This window comes from Pagrus major, chromosome 5 (assembly GCF_040436345.1).
Source record: "Pagrus major chromosome 5, Pma_NU_1.0".
Lineage (NCBI taxonomy): Eukaryota > Metazoa > Chordata > Actinopteri > Spariformes > Sparidae > Pagrus > Pagrus major.
The window spans coordinates 34,339,524-34,354,998 of NC_133219.1; the positions used below are offsets into that span (position 1 = coordinate 34,339,524).

Sequence of the window (15,475 nt, forward strand, 5' to 3'; positions counted from 1 at the left end):
CAGACAAAGAGACAGAGCTCTTGATATGTGGAAAAGCAGTTTGCAACGTGACTTTTGGATGTACTTTGATGCCATACACTGAACACTTTGCCTGTCTAGAACAGAACAGTTCAGTTCAAGAATATGGGACTACATGACAAAAAAGTTACATAGTGCACCTTTTAAATATTACAAAGATAAACGTACAGTATACAGTATTATAGCATAAGTAGAATTTACTTGTAGCAGCTGCATCAAAGCAACAAATGTGTTAATGAAGCAATATTTCAACATGATACACAAATTTGCTCTCATACCATTAGTTAGAGGAGAAGATTAACACCAGTCTCATGTCTGTACACTAACCGTGTTGCTCACCCATCGGCATGTTATATCATCAAAAAAATGCACTGAATTTAGCAGGTTTTGTGCCTCACTATTTCTTGGCTGGATGCAGTGTCTTCCTGGAGGTCTCTGATGGCTGCCGAACAACTTCACATAAACAACAAGACACCAGGAAGTCAATGCATCCAGCCAACCGTTCTTTACCACATTGTGACCTGAACTAAACTTTCTTTTCACACACACACCCACGCACACATACACACACAGTTCTAATCCTAGCAGGCAGATGGAAAGAGGTCTTGAACTATAAAAGTTGATGGTCACATAAAACTTCAATTAAATACCCTATATCCGCCCTGAACACAGCCTTTACATTATTTCACCCTATCCAGCCATCTATCAGTCCACATCCACACACACATAAACTATATACACACACATGCATACACATTGTGCTTGTATTTCAATCGCATAACCTTAAAAACCTACCATCTTCAACAATAATCCCTGGTCTAAACGGGACTTGTTTACATAAAATAATAGACCAATAACAATAAGTATCATAACTGTGATTGAACTCTCTTCTTTGGCCAGCAAGGCGGGCAATTCCCAATTATTATACAGAATTATCTCACTGGACGAATAAGTGAGTCATCTACAATAATTCCCCCTTAAAATCAGAACATTCGGGTTCATTAATACGGACAATGTGAAGTAAAGTAAAGTAAAGTGAGCACACAACTCTCATTTTAACATGAAAACTGGTCAGTCATCAGTCACCACACAAAGAACTGAGTAAGTTATTGCCAAAAGCCACACTCCTAGACTTAGCTCTTGACCTTAAGCAAGGACAGGGAGTAGGAGGCGAAAGAGAGGGGAGGAGAGAGGAGAGGAGAGGGTTAACTAGAGTTAAAGAGAAACTGTAGTAGAGGATGAGCAGTGGCAGGGAGGGGCAAGGCAGGGTGAAGGAGTACTGGTAATAAAGGAGATGAGAGGGATGGAGGGAGGGAATGTGAATGGAGAGGTATACAGGTGAAAGGCCGACCATAAAGCCGAGAATGTAGGAAGGCAGAGTGAAACGATATAAAGGAATGGGTGAGAAACATGAAAGAGACAGATGACAAAAAGAAATCGGAGAAGGATAAGAAAAAGGAGAAAGAGTAAATGATTGGGACGAAGGATATGGAGTCTAAAAGAAAGATGACAAGAAAAGGAGGGTAAAGGTAGAGTTCAGAGGGGGGAAAGGTGGTAAGAGGCAGGGACAGAGAAAGGAGAAGCAGTATGACGATGAAGAAAGATCAGAGCGAAGAAAATGGATGAATATGTGCAGGGAGATAGAAAGGAAAATTAAGGGCATTTTTTATAGCCGGGCACAAAAGAGGAAGAAAAGAGGGATTAAGGAAATCATAAAATTTAAAGAAGAAAGGGAAGAAAGACGGAGGGAGAAGAAGACTGACGGACATAAAAAGAAGAATGTATAAAAACTCAAAGTAGGGCAGAAAACTGCCTCTCTCGTGCTCAGCCCCTATCTCCTCCTCTTTCTCTCTATCTTTCTATCCTTAGCAGCTCTATTACTCAGTACGGCTGTACAAAATGATCTAGTTTACAGGAATAGGAGTGGAAGACCTACATAGTCACAATCAGCACTGGACCCTCCATCCTTCTGCTTAAATTGGCACAGACGTGGAGAGCACTGATGACGCAGGCTCATATGATCTATGTCATCATGCATGTTGATTAAGGGTTTCCCAGCCCGAGGACGATACGTAAAGACCAACCAGAGCCGCTCATTAGGAGTGTTTTCTCAACAGGGGGTCGGCTGAACATGATCTGTGTCTGTACCGTACACAGTAATAATAGGCGGACACGAGTAGAGGCGAACTAGACCAAAGCCTTCTCTTCCCACTGACCCTGTGGATCAATAACACCGGACAAAAACATCCCCAGAACAAAGGGAAGGAAAAAAGAATCAATGATTGTTCTCCTTTCGTTTGTACAAGTGTTGGGACGATCATTTTTCACACAGCTGAAAGGTGTTAGCAAGTGATATTACCGTTATCAAATGAGAGCGACTTCCTCAGCGGTTAGGGAGCACTGATGGAGGTGTATCAGGGCTAAACTCAGATTATCTACTCTTTTATTTGCATAATAGACTTGATCCACCTTAAATCCGCGGGAAAAAGAAAAAAAAAAAAAACTCTTAGTCCAGGTATCACAGCTACAACTCCAATGATTTTTAACACACCTTTGTTGAAAGTTTCAGATGCATTACTCATGGCGATTAACAAATAAAGACTTTACAGGTAGGTGCTGTGAGGCACTTTAATTTCAAGATAAAAGACCACAAGGATTAAGAGAGGATGAGGGCCATGTGAGGACATGACCTAACCAGAAGGTGCAAGAAAAAATAACTTAACATCCAGAGATAGTTCCATCCGATGAAAAATGAACATCTGTCTTTTAACAGATGTTAACACTCCATTTTAAACTATGAGATGGCCTCTATGTGCTTGTTTTCTCGATAGAGTTGTTTTTTTCGAGACATCTTTAAAGGATTGTTCTCTACAGGAATGCAGTGTCAGCAGAGTAAACATGTCCTTTGCTCAGAGATTCCCATCTCACCCTCATTCTTTCTGCTGGGTGACAAATATAGCGACATATCTGATCATCCAGTTCCTATATTTGCTGCCCTGTCTTGGCTTAAGCTGTCAGTTGTTTTAGCTTTCAAACGTCTGTAATTGTATCTAATGATTTGTCTGCCACAGCCGTGAGCACTTTCTGAACAACTCAATCGCCAGAATAAATGTTGACAGTGTATGTTTTCTGTAAAATACAGATGATGGAAACATACTGTTTCCTTATATGGCAACTTTAAGTGTATGTGGTCAATTATTATATGTTATGTCGACGCTGTGCTTATGGTCTGGGCACTAAAACCACTTGGTGAGGGTTAGGAAAAGATCATGTTTTGCCGAAACCAAGGCTGGAAATTGTCCCGATGTCTCGTTAAAAACACTCACTTTTGGGTTGCATATTGACCTGACATATTGTTTAAAATACCTGACTTTCCTGGCTGGAAAAAGTCCCGATGTCTCACTAAACATATTCAGTGGTTTCGCGCTCAGAAAGTTTGAAACACCGTTATGTACCAATTATTTTAGTTAAGTTTTTGCATCACAAAGACTTTTTTTTTATACTTTAAAATAACTGTTAGATTACTTGTGTTTCTTACGAATAATAGCAGCAACTAATTATGTCAAATGTTTCTCACATAGCTCTATTTTTCTTCCATCTGTCAACAAACTGGCACCGCATCTGCAAAAATATCTATACTAAATCAGGTATTGACTTTAATATTAATACAATAATATTAAAAAAACTCCTTCATTCACACACACAAATAAGCAAAGACTCATACACTCGTACATACAGTCATACACTGACTTGACCTTTTTGATCATTCTTCATATATTATGACCTATGTAGCCCAAGGAGATTATTCCTCTGCACATAAAATAAGTCACTCCCTACCTCACTCCATTTGAGATGGAGAGAGGAGACATGGAATGAGAGACAAAGACAGAAGAATCTGCCCGATCCACTTATGTTTCACCATTCAAATGTAATAGCCCACTAACAGACAATAAACGATCCTCAACTATCGCTTAGCTCCTCTCATTCTTTTCAGATGAAGCCAGGAGAAAAAGAGAGAAAAAAAAGGGGAGGCAAAAAAAGTAAAGTTGCCTAAATCTATGGAGAATAGAAAACGACAGAGGCGAGAGTGAGAAAGACAGAGCGAGAAAGGGAACAAGAGTGAGCTAACCATCAAGAGCTTTTGATTCCCACCATAAAATGTTCCTTTTAAGAATGCCCATGAAATTAGCTCGCTGAAAGAAAGCAATCTCAATCGATTCAATCCCCTCTAAAAAACTTTCAAACAGCCACCATACCTCCAGCTCTTAAGAGTCTCTGCGGGACATAAAATAGCTTCTCGTCTTTTTCTGTCTAACCCCCCCTCTGTTTTTTTCCCTCTCTGTCTTCCTCTTTCTCAGTCAGTCTTTCACCCTACCTGCCATCTCTACATTGGCGTGCTGACAGAGAGTGGAGAAATCTTTAAGTGTAGAATTGAAAAATGGGGGTCAGTTCACACTTTTCAATTTGTGTTTGGCTCTCTCACTAACTCGTCAGCTTCAGGAAGATATCTGGGTCGTACTTAGCTGCACTTTTTACGATGTCCCAAGATATTATACGTAGTGACCCTCTTCTTAGTATGTGACCTACGCGGGGTCAACATCACTATAAAAAGAAAACAATTATTGCATCTTGCTGATCGATGATTTATTTACACTTGAGGACTCAACTCTTAAATACGGTTGTAGATCAAATTCACAAAGCTTGATTGTGCATTTAGTCACTGCAGAGGTCCAACTCTCTCACCTCACATTCTCACTAATTTACTGCTGCAATCTGCCTTCATAAAATCAGGTTTCGCCACAATTACAGCAGAAAAAGGTCACAGAAACTGGACTGACATCTGGTAGATTGAGAAGCCCTGAGGTTTTGTTATTTAATTGCAAATTAAATCGGTTTAACTATGCAGAATTCAAGAAAAATGCAAAATGGTCCATTATTACCTTTGAGAACACAGTCAATTTCCATTTACTAACTGCAGCTGTCAAACTAACAAGAGCATCTAAGGTGTCATTTAAACTCAAATTAATGCAAACAACCATTTGAGAGCGCGATGTGTCTTGAGAGTGAGGAGTGAGGCGTGAACTCCAGCAATCCAAACAACTTTTCCTTTTCTGGACCTTCTTAGAACTCAGCAGGTCACAAGGTAGCCTCATTAAAATAAAAGAGGAACTTTGAGGAAAGTTTGGCCCAAAGTTGTATTTCTCTGGGACAGAGCGTGGGGGCCAGGAACTGTCCCTAGGACAGAGTGTCCGACGGCGGGGAAACCAGGGCAGGAGAATCCCTGATGGACTCCTGGAGCCCTGGAAACCTGGCTGAGGAGGAGAGGAACTTCTGAAAGCTAACTTCTGCTGCACTTTCAGGGATCAGTGAGCAAAAGCAGGTGGAAGACAACGGAGTGAGGAAAAGTAGGAGGACGTTCCAGAAAAGAAGGAGAGTGAGGTAGAGGGAGAGAGCATGAGTGAGATGGTCGACCTCGTGAAGTGGTAGAAGCAGTAGAAATAGCTGCCCCACTTGTAGACACACTTTCTGTTGCTAGCCGGCTGTCCTCGATGCACTGGGGTAGCTAACCTATATAGGCACTGCTCTACGCCGTAGTTTCTCCCACACACTCACTAACACACACTCTCTCTCATACACACAGTCATGCACACATGGGAGGGGAGGGGGGGAGGCTAAAATCAGGCCGCACATGCTGTAGCTACTGCTGAGTTAAGTCACCTGTGCTGCTAGCCTAGCTTGCTAGCGGGCAGCCAGCTGCTCCTCTAATTAAGAGCCCATCTACTCAAGGGGCCTGAGCATATGGAGGACTCTATAGCTAGGTACTGGTTTTATAATGATAGCAATACCATGCTGTGGAGCGCTGGCCAGACTTCCTAAAGTTGGACATAGTGTATTAGGAAGATAAAGTTATTGTGCTACTGACCAGACGCTATGCAGTAAAGCGAGTTTGGAAGCACTGCGATGTCTTTAATACACCTCCAACACAGACAGTGATGAGCATATTTCAGTATTGGCTTCCATGCACAAATGCTGTATGACAGGTATTCTAATATCGTGCTGTTTTCCACCTGCAGAGTGAATGAGACACTTGAATTCAAATGATTATCCGCCAATTAATCAAAGCACTCCGAGAGGTGATATAATTGAGTGAATCTTCAAAGATTAAATCTCTCCTCATATATACTGTGCTGTCGGAGCAAAGACAGAGCATCTCTCTCACTCCTGATGAGACAAATCAAGGTGATAGTAGTTATAATTGAATTAATTGATATCAATCAGAATCGGAAAAGAAAAAGAAAAAGAAAAATCTGTAACTTCTCAGTACATAGTCTGCTGTGTTTTTTGTCCAGAGGACATCTGGACAAACAAGCGGCATCACAATGCTAGTGTGTGAATTATGCCATGTGAGGCATGACAACACGCAAACAACCGCAGTGTTGGGTGAAATATAATGTCTTAGGCATAAATGCAACCTACTTGACTGAGGTTACTTTGACACTTTCAACAGCCATTTTATTGACTTTGCTGTCTGAGGCCAGGACTAATGGCTGCTTCACAAAACAAACACACACAGCCGAACACACAAACACATGGGCACGCATACAGATTTTGCACACTAGCACATACTGCACACTCAAACCCACACCTTTGCTTGCTTCAGTGTCCAGGGCCGACATACAATTATGTGAGGCCATTTCAGGCTTCATTATAAGAAGTGCATTAGTCAGTGACTGCAAATAGGGCACAGTGCAGACATATCTAAGGCTGTGAGTGTGTGTTAATGTGTGAGCCTGTGTGATAAAGTAATAGGAAGGAAGACACTTTGAATGTAGTACAAGAAAAAACAAAGACTCATAACGGTTATGGTAAAATGAGAGGATTCGGGGCATTTTGTACAGTGAGGGGCTTTTCTTGCCTGCTCCTGTTTTGATACCTTGTCACGAGCAATCCAGCACTGCATTGAAATTTTTAATTTCATAATTCACAGCTTTTTTGTACGTCTACAGTCCGCCTACGTGGGCCTGGTCAAGCAAGAGTGCGCTGTGCAAAGTGCCCATAGCTCTGTGCTATTTTTAAGATTTTAGTTGGAAGACATACAGACTTTTCACACAAACTTTCATTACAATATGTCCATTTTCATCATCTATTTCAATTTTGTTTATATTCTTCAAACAACAGCCAACATAACCTCTATAATATACAATATATAAATATAGATTGTTTCATTTCTGTTTTCTAATAAATCCAGCAAGGTAGACGAAAGATAAATGCTGCTTCTTCCCAGCAACTTTTACCCACAACAGCTTGCATCTATACTGTAAAGTCCTGTCCATTTACTTGATTGATTCTCTGTATTGCCATCAGAGGACAGCAGGTACAGTATGTGTTCCATCTGCGGTCTCTAATTTGAGTGGCCCACATTGTTAAAGCAAAGATACACACAGCAGATCCGCTGTGAACACCTTAATCAGATCTTGTTCTGCCGCCACCTGGATGCTGCGAAATAACCAAACAAAGTCCACACATCAAACTGGTCTTGTTGTAGTTCGATATTCTACACAGGCTTTAAGATTACAGAATAAAAATTCACGACAGGTTTTGGAGGCAAAGCTACTTCGCTTAGCTCCGTGAAAAATCAGAAGACAATAAAACCCTCTTTTTTTCTCTCTAAGTCAGAGACAATACACAGGACCATCGTTCAGCTCCTTGTTTTCCGAGGCGGTGTGGCAAATGAAACACCTAAGGCTTTACACTTTTACTGGCAATAGATCTGCAGTGTGGCCGCGACGAACAACATAATGTAATAGAGGCCAATCATAACTGTTCATTTAACTGCGTTAGTTTATTTTATAGTTATATACAGGATATGACCCTCCTTAGGATTCTCTACTCTACTGCAAAACTGTCATTATCATAACAACACAAAAACAATTTACAACTAATGACTCTGGACTATAATTTTGCAGAACCAGTGCAGCTAGAGAAATACTGCCGAGAAATGTGCAAAATATGAAATCAGAATCCTCTTATTAAGCATCCGGCTGCTATAAAGGAAATAACATTGTTTGTCTGAATCTCTGAAGTAAAATAATAAAAAGTAGGGCTGCACAATTAATGGAAATCACAGTATGGCCAAGTGCAATTTCCAAAATCGCAGAAGCTGCAATTTTTGGATAAAAAATGTGACAAAAAGCGGCATTATAATGAAGTACTTTTTATCGTACAGTGCAGCTCCATTTTAAAGTTATCGTCTGTGTAGCCGGCAGCTTAATTTAAGTTCATGGCTGTAAAAAAGTTTATCTGGTGTTCAGAAACACATACTTGACAATCAACAGAAGGAAAGTTTTATTTCTGTTCTGTGCAAATAAAGCGTTCATTTTGCACTTGACATTGGATGAGTGAAGTCAGACACTATCTGTTGTGTGTGTAGGTCAGTATGTGAGACTTGGGTGTGGGTATTGTTCATCCACTTGCTCACACAATAACATAGCCTTTTCCCTTTAACAATGTTTCTTGCCAACTTTATACGCAGCGGGTATAAAAGAACTTTCTGAGGAGAAGAGGAGATGAAAAAGTGTTTTAAAAGAAGGAAGAAAGAAAGAAACAGACCCCAAACTTTGCTCCTGTTTCCATTACAGGCAGCCATTTTTAGACAGTCATCCATTAAGTCTGCTGCGTTCCCATACTGTCAGCCCCTAGTGAAGCCAAAGAGGCCATGTCAACTGAGGGCGTTAGGCAGGCAGGCAGGCAGGCAGGCAGGTAGGATGCAGCACAGCACCCTCTCCCTCCACACTGTGGGAATTGGGGGAGGAGCAGGTAGTGGACTATAATATGAATGTCACTGCAGTACAGCATCTTTAGAAAGAGGAAGATGGATTAGAGCTTTAGCTCAACGTGAAAAGATGCTCGGTGGGAGGTGGGAGAGGTGGGAAAGAAAAGAAAGAAGGGTAGAGGGATGGTGGCTGTGGCTCAGCATAAAGTGCATCGCCACAGATAGGACAACAAAGTAAAAGGATAGAGAAGAAAGGGCTTGCAATCAAGACTTTTGTGACAAATGAGCTTCTTTTAGTGATATGTAATCCGAGAGATGCAGGCATTCTTACATAAAGCACATTTTCAGTGCTAGAAGTGCACAATGAGTTGTTTGTGTCTGACAGATAGGGTGAGCGAGAGAGAGAGAGAGAGAGAGAGAGAGAGAGAGAGTGTGTGTGTGTGTGTGTGTGGTCTGTGTGTATCTCACCTCTGGCCCCATGTGTTCTGTCTGTGTTGTGCGGTCAGTCATTTGGCAGTCTTTCATCGTCAGGGCAGCTTTGGCACTCTCCTGCATACGAAACAAACACACACCCATCAACCGTGTCCAAAATTTCATAAAGAAAGAACATCAAATACGAATAAATCAGAACAACTAAATGCTCTCCCAGCAGACGTGTGCCTTGCCTCCGCTCACAACACTCAGCATAGTTGGCTTCCATTCGCAGCTAGCTATCAAAAGAAGAAAAATAAACAACCTCAACAAACCCAAATCCCTCTCTCCCACTCTGCTGCTTCTCCTGGAAATCCAAGAGGTCATAAAACTGGGCTGAATTGCAAGGAGAACTTTTTCTACAGCCAGATTTTAGAACAGGGACCCTCCTCAAAGTGCACCAGCAGAGAAGAATTCATAAAAAGTGACAGCTAGTGCTGGCCAGCCTGCTAGAAAGGTCCTTCTAGGAGATAATTAATAGGTTTCCTCTTGCAGATTTACAGTCGGAGGTGTAGAGAGAAAAACGTTGGCCCCGTCCTTCAAAACACAGCACTTTTACCTTGACCAGGAACCTGCCGACTCCTGTGTTACCGCTACGTGATTATTTCGAAAAGGCAGGTTGCAAGTCCTCCGAATGAGAAGAACCCCGGCACTATTTCCACCGGGAGCATTTTATGACGATGCCACTAATCATTCTGACATGCTCGCCCCACACTGCTCATGGGTAGGGGAACAGACCTGGTTTAAAGTTGCAGTGGCTATGAAATATTGAGAAATTCATTAACCTTGATTAAAATTAATCAACCAAATTAAGACAAGGTGTAAGGATGGGTTAACGGTAGGGAGAATGAAAGAAAGTTAATTGCTGACATAGCTCTGAACCCAAATATAAACTGTCCTGCTCACATCCAGCAGAAGCGAGCTGACAGATTGAGTAAAAAATCTGTTTTCATTAGTCATGCTCGTGCCTACATGAAACGCAAGGGAGGCTTTTCCGCAGCTAAATGTTGCAGTTGGAGCCCGGTCCTTCAACAAAATGCGCCGGCAGAGAGAGGAGAAAACTCATAAAAAGTGACAGCTAGTGATGGCCAGCCAGCTAGCAGGTCCTTCTAGGAGATAATTAATAGGTTTTCACTGGCAGATTTACAGACGGAGGCAGAGCGAGGGGAGCATTGGCTATGAGCTGCCCTTTCCTGCACTTTAACTTAGCTGCTGTGGGCATGGTGTCCCTTCTAGACTCTCCCACATAGACACATCTTATCCCTCATGAGTGTTCAAAAGCACGACATGGCTCCTCAACTGCACAACTTTGTAAATTTGAAGCAGTGGCAGAATGACCTTTGTTCCAAGGGCATACAGTGCAGTTAAAAATAAAGTAAGGCTGTGGCCACAGCAAGGACGCAGGCTCGCAGTCGACAATTTATCAATACACACAAAGAGATACACTCAGACTTCTGCTCATAAAAACACACAAGCTGTATGTCTGGAAATCAAAGCGAGAGAAGTGAGATGAACAGACAAGCATTTGAATCCCCTGAAGACTGATTGATAAAGGAATTGGAAGAAATGGTGGCATTACCATTTCACCACATGGGTCGAAAGAAAATGGGGTAATGAGGGAAAATAAATGAAAAGAATCAAAGAGAGAGGGTAATTGGAAAAATATGATAAAACTTTATCCAGACTTGGAGACTTCAGGTGATATTCTTTATTTTTATTCTCAACAAATCCGATGAAAAGACCAAAACCAACACTGATTTGATTTATTTGTGTAGCCTGACACAGTGCAGCTTATTCATCTGAGTCACAGACTTCTATTGTTGTCCAAAGACCATTAAAAACACATTAATGAGCCACACTGTTGCGCTGGCTGACATGATCCCCCCATTACCATGAACATAAGCGCTGTAGTTGATTTTGATTAAATTCAACATCCTGCGGCTGTAAATGCTCACTACAGCACCAAATCTGCACATGGAAGTAGTCCTGAACAATACACTCATGTTTTAGAAACGTTTGCTGTCGGTAGGAATGAACAGCCTTAGGGCTGAGAACCTCAGGTACACTGTGGAGTTTGGAAAGTACTGAGAGACGGATTAATGTGTTCTTGGTGTGGGTCTTTCCACTGACTTATTGACAGAAGGAAATACACACAGCAGAACATTGCCAGCCTTATCCATGAAGTTGGCTACTTCAAATTCAAATGTTAGGTAAACATGCATGAGAACAGTATCCAGTAACATCTGCTGTGATTTCTGTTTGCACATTAAACATTATTGCCATGTTTGTCTTGTGTTAAACATTGGCACTGAAGTTTGCAAATGCATCCAGACTGTCCCTTCCATCCAAGAAATTACACAAAATTACCACTGATCAAGCAGATGCTTCTTCCTGCCTGTTTCCCCTTGTAATTGAATTCCAACTGATCACTGCCTTCCTTTGTTTAGTACCTGTAGTCTGATCACTGCTTTACTGTATAGTACGCTTTCATTTCATTTGCTCGGGGGCCAGCTCACGGACACAGACCCGCTTTGTGTCAGTCAGGCTCACCAGTGTGCCGGCAGATTTCATAAACTCACAGCAAACCTGTTGGATGTTTCTCAACAGATACACCTGCAAAATTGTATATATAAATAGATCATAGATCATAGTATATATAGATATATATATATATATGTTTGGTGGGGGGAAAGTCATTAGATTGCATTAGATTTTACAGATGTGCCTACTAAAGCGGCCACTGAGTGCAGATTTCCATTTATACTGATCTCATTCATAGGCGTGTATTTACTCTCCTGCTTCCCATCCCAGTGACACAGAGCAATTAAGAGAGATATCACAGTCTCTGACACATTTAGGTGAAATTTATTCTGGTTAATAACCTTCTTGATCATGCTAATATATTCTATTGGTAATCTTACTTTCTTTTTTATCACAGATAAAAATATAACACCTAGCAGGAGCCACTGAAGAGCGCCCCGGTGAAACACTATAATCTTTTTTATTATAAACGATCAAATTTCTTCAATGACTTAAAAATTTAGAGTAGTTCATTTCTAAGAGTGTTTCATTTAATGAATTCCATTTCCTTGTGAAAATAATGATAATTGAATGTAAAACTCATTAGAGATTATTACCAGCTGCTGCGCGTATTTATTAACAGCAGAACTAACTACAAGAAATAATTCAGTGCGATTAAAAAGGTGTTTCAGTGTGCAAGTGTACAGAATGTCATGTTGCCTGAAGACTTGAGAAGAGAGCGAAATTACTGTTAGATGAACTGTTAAACAGTGTCAACAGGCATAATACAGCTCCTTTACAGAGTGGGTATCACAAGAGAAAAGAGTAACTCCAGACACACCTGTTTTTAGAGATGACATTAACATGCTGTTGAAATTATAGGAGGAGAAAGGAGGAGAGAGGAGGATGGGTGCTGCTCACAGGAAGGGAGAGAGAGTTATCACAGTCAGAGGGGGGAAGAGACGAAAGACGAAGAGCGAGAAAAATGAGATGCGTGTGCCAGAAAGTGATCAAACAAACAGATGCCAAATGAGACTCAAGTCAGTGGGTTGGACTGGCATCTCACACAACAGCAGCATAACACTGGCACATTATCCTGCTAACGCCTGGCATAATGTCTGCATTACATCGCTTTGATAGAGCAGGTGACAAATTACAGACTTGTAGATGACAAATGATGAAAAACGTAACCGTATGGAGCATTTTTGTGGGATGAGCTTCAATCCAGCTTCCAAAAGGGAAGGAAAAAAAAAAACAAAACCATTTCATTTTGCATATAAATCCCTATAATTTGTGAGTACAATTCGGTCATTCCAAATAACCCAAACACGGAGATGACTCAGTGCTTCCCATCCTTGTCTACAGGGACAAATTTGTGAAAACATTATACTTCTCTCTTGGCTGAACTGGACTCCCAATAATTCTGCTATTACATTAAGCTGGCGGGAACAAGCAGTTTACATTAACAAAGACAGAAAAGATGGGCTTTCTGGTGCCATGCCATGTGATATTGACGGTGTGACTTGGAGCCAACTATAAAGCCATTCTCACATTCATTTACTCTCTCTTTCTGCGGTCTGTCTTTCCTGTCAGTCCGCCCCCTGCTGTATGTAGTCACACACAGCAGAACATCATAAGACGGGGGAAAACGCTTTTACTAATTCATTAACAAAAGTAAAACTTTCCTGTCTTTGAATTATTTTTAACCTTTCCATTACAGAGGGATTGTTTGATGCTTAAAAGGGAATGGAAAAAAAACTGTGCTTCAAAGGCTATTAGTCTTTAATTTATAACCATAAAACAAATAATTTAAAAACATTCAAGCTATTTTAATTATTAATTTCAAAGTTTAGAAAAACAGAGGCCAAAAAAATGAAAAGACTGTGAAGGAGATAAAATTAGATGAGAAAACTTCCTATTTCTCAATGTCGGAGCGTATGAAGTGCTTCTCTTACTAGTTACAAAGACTTTGAAGCAGTTGGAGAAACATTTGATTTTACTTGATGAACTCATATTTCTCATCACTGCACATTCTGTATTCATATCACTTAATGATCATCATTAGTCTTCAATCGTCTGGCTGGTGATACCAAACCAGAACCATTTTTTATGTCAAGAGGTTAAAATAGGGCTTTCCAGACTTATTTTCTTATCCCTACCAGCCATAATCACTTTATTCTGTCTGGTCAACTTGTTCTCTCAACACAGTGATTACTGTCTAATGACTTAAAGTCATTTTGAAAGTCAAAATACCATCCCTGAAAAAAGTGGTGTTTTAAAAAGAATCAAAATGACTCTGCAAAATTTGGTAAACATTGTGCAAAGAGGAAGTTGTTATGTACTGTATATTTTATGGTTAGTGGATCTTACCAGTTCACTCTGGAGTCTGAGAATGACTTCATCTTTCTCTCTCAGTTGTTGCAGCAAGGCCTCCTCTCTGCCGGGATCCTGCACAGCAAGCAACAAGACACCATGTTACACATTGCCCAGGACACTGTAGACAGCAGTGATTTATCCAAGGGACCATATTCCCGCAAAAGCAATACATAGAGCCTAAGAGGATGACAACATTCAAAGGCGTTTGTGTGCGTGCGTGTGATTCTCTGGCTGTTCCCATAAACGTTTACGTGTGTTTGCAAGTGTTTTATGTGCATTTATGAGCCTTATTGTTGGTCTTGTGAGTGTGTATGTGCGCCAGTGTAATAAAGTTGTCACGCGGTACATGCAGGACTGTGATCGCCTCCTCTCTCTACGTCTCTGTGATAAACTTGGTGCGTCCTGTGGCGGAGCCCCAGAGCACACAGCACTTTAACATGACCTTGTGTTGTCGGGCGACATTACTGTGGGGAAGATGGAGAGGAGCACCAGAGACACAAGACAGACGAGTGAGGAGAATAATAATACTAATAAAAATAACTTTATTGTTATGGCAGCTATCAAAACAAGTTTCACAGCAAAATATATATATACGTATATATAGATATCTTAAAATAAAATGTGTTTGCGATGTATAATTTTGCTGAGATTGTTATTTAAGTTGTTCATCTCATCTATCTGCTGCACAATTTGACATTACTTGTGTTTAAAGTTCCTGAAATGACAAGGAAGAAGTAATAATCATATAAAGAGGAATGAACAACAATATGGACCCATCAATCAAAGTGTACCAGTTCACAAATTGAAGGATTTTTGCTTGACAAACTGCAGACAACTAAATGCAAAATGTTTTCTGGGATTGCCTCATCATTAAAGACTTTTGGAGAGGGGTACATGATGCCTTACAAGATGTTTTAGATGTCCCCTGGAGAGAGGGACCATATTGTTTGGATTCGGAGATAAATATGTATTAAATATACTGCAGGTAGCTGGTAAGAAGACTCTTACAAGGTAAAAGTGAGATCACTCCCTTATAATACATAGTTTGCACTGTTTTTCGTTTTCATTTCCCCCTGAGTCTGCTACAAATCTCAAAATAGGGCATTTCAGACAAATATAAACGGATGGTGTGTGCACACAACATTTGAAACTGATTTTATGCGAATGTGCTTGATGCTGAATGTCAATAAAGAAAAGTAAAAACAGCAAAAATGTAAGTCTGCCAACTCGATTTTCAATGTCAGGGTTTTTCTAAAGTCGTTTTCAGGTAGCTGCCAGAGAATCTCAGACTACACACCAGTTCATGTGGAGGTCGAA

The 15,475-nt window shown here is 40.7% G+C and overlaps 1 protein-coding gene across 1 annotated transcript in view; it reads right to left on the reverse strand.

Annotated features, from left to right (window-relative positions):
* ccser1 (coiled-coil serine-rich protein 1) overlaps positions 1 to 15,475 on the reverse strand; it is a 118,792-nt gene that overhangs the window by 48,843 nt on the left and 54,474 nt on the right. The window contains exons 9-10 of the mRNA XM_073466977.1: positions 14,153 to 14,230; positions 9,260 to 9,340 (exon numbers count right to left, since the gene is read on the reverse strand). Of these exons, the coding sequence (XP_073323078.1) occupies positions 9,260 to 9,340; positions 14,153 to 14,230 (159 nt within the window). The remainder of the gene's footprint in view (positions 1 to 9,259; positions 9,341 to 14,152; positions 14,231 to 15,475) is intronic.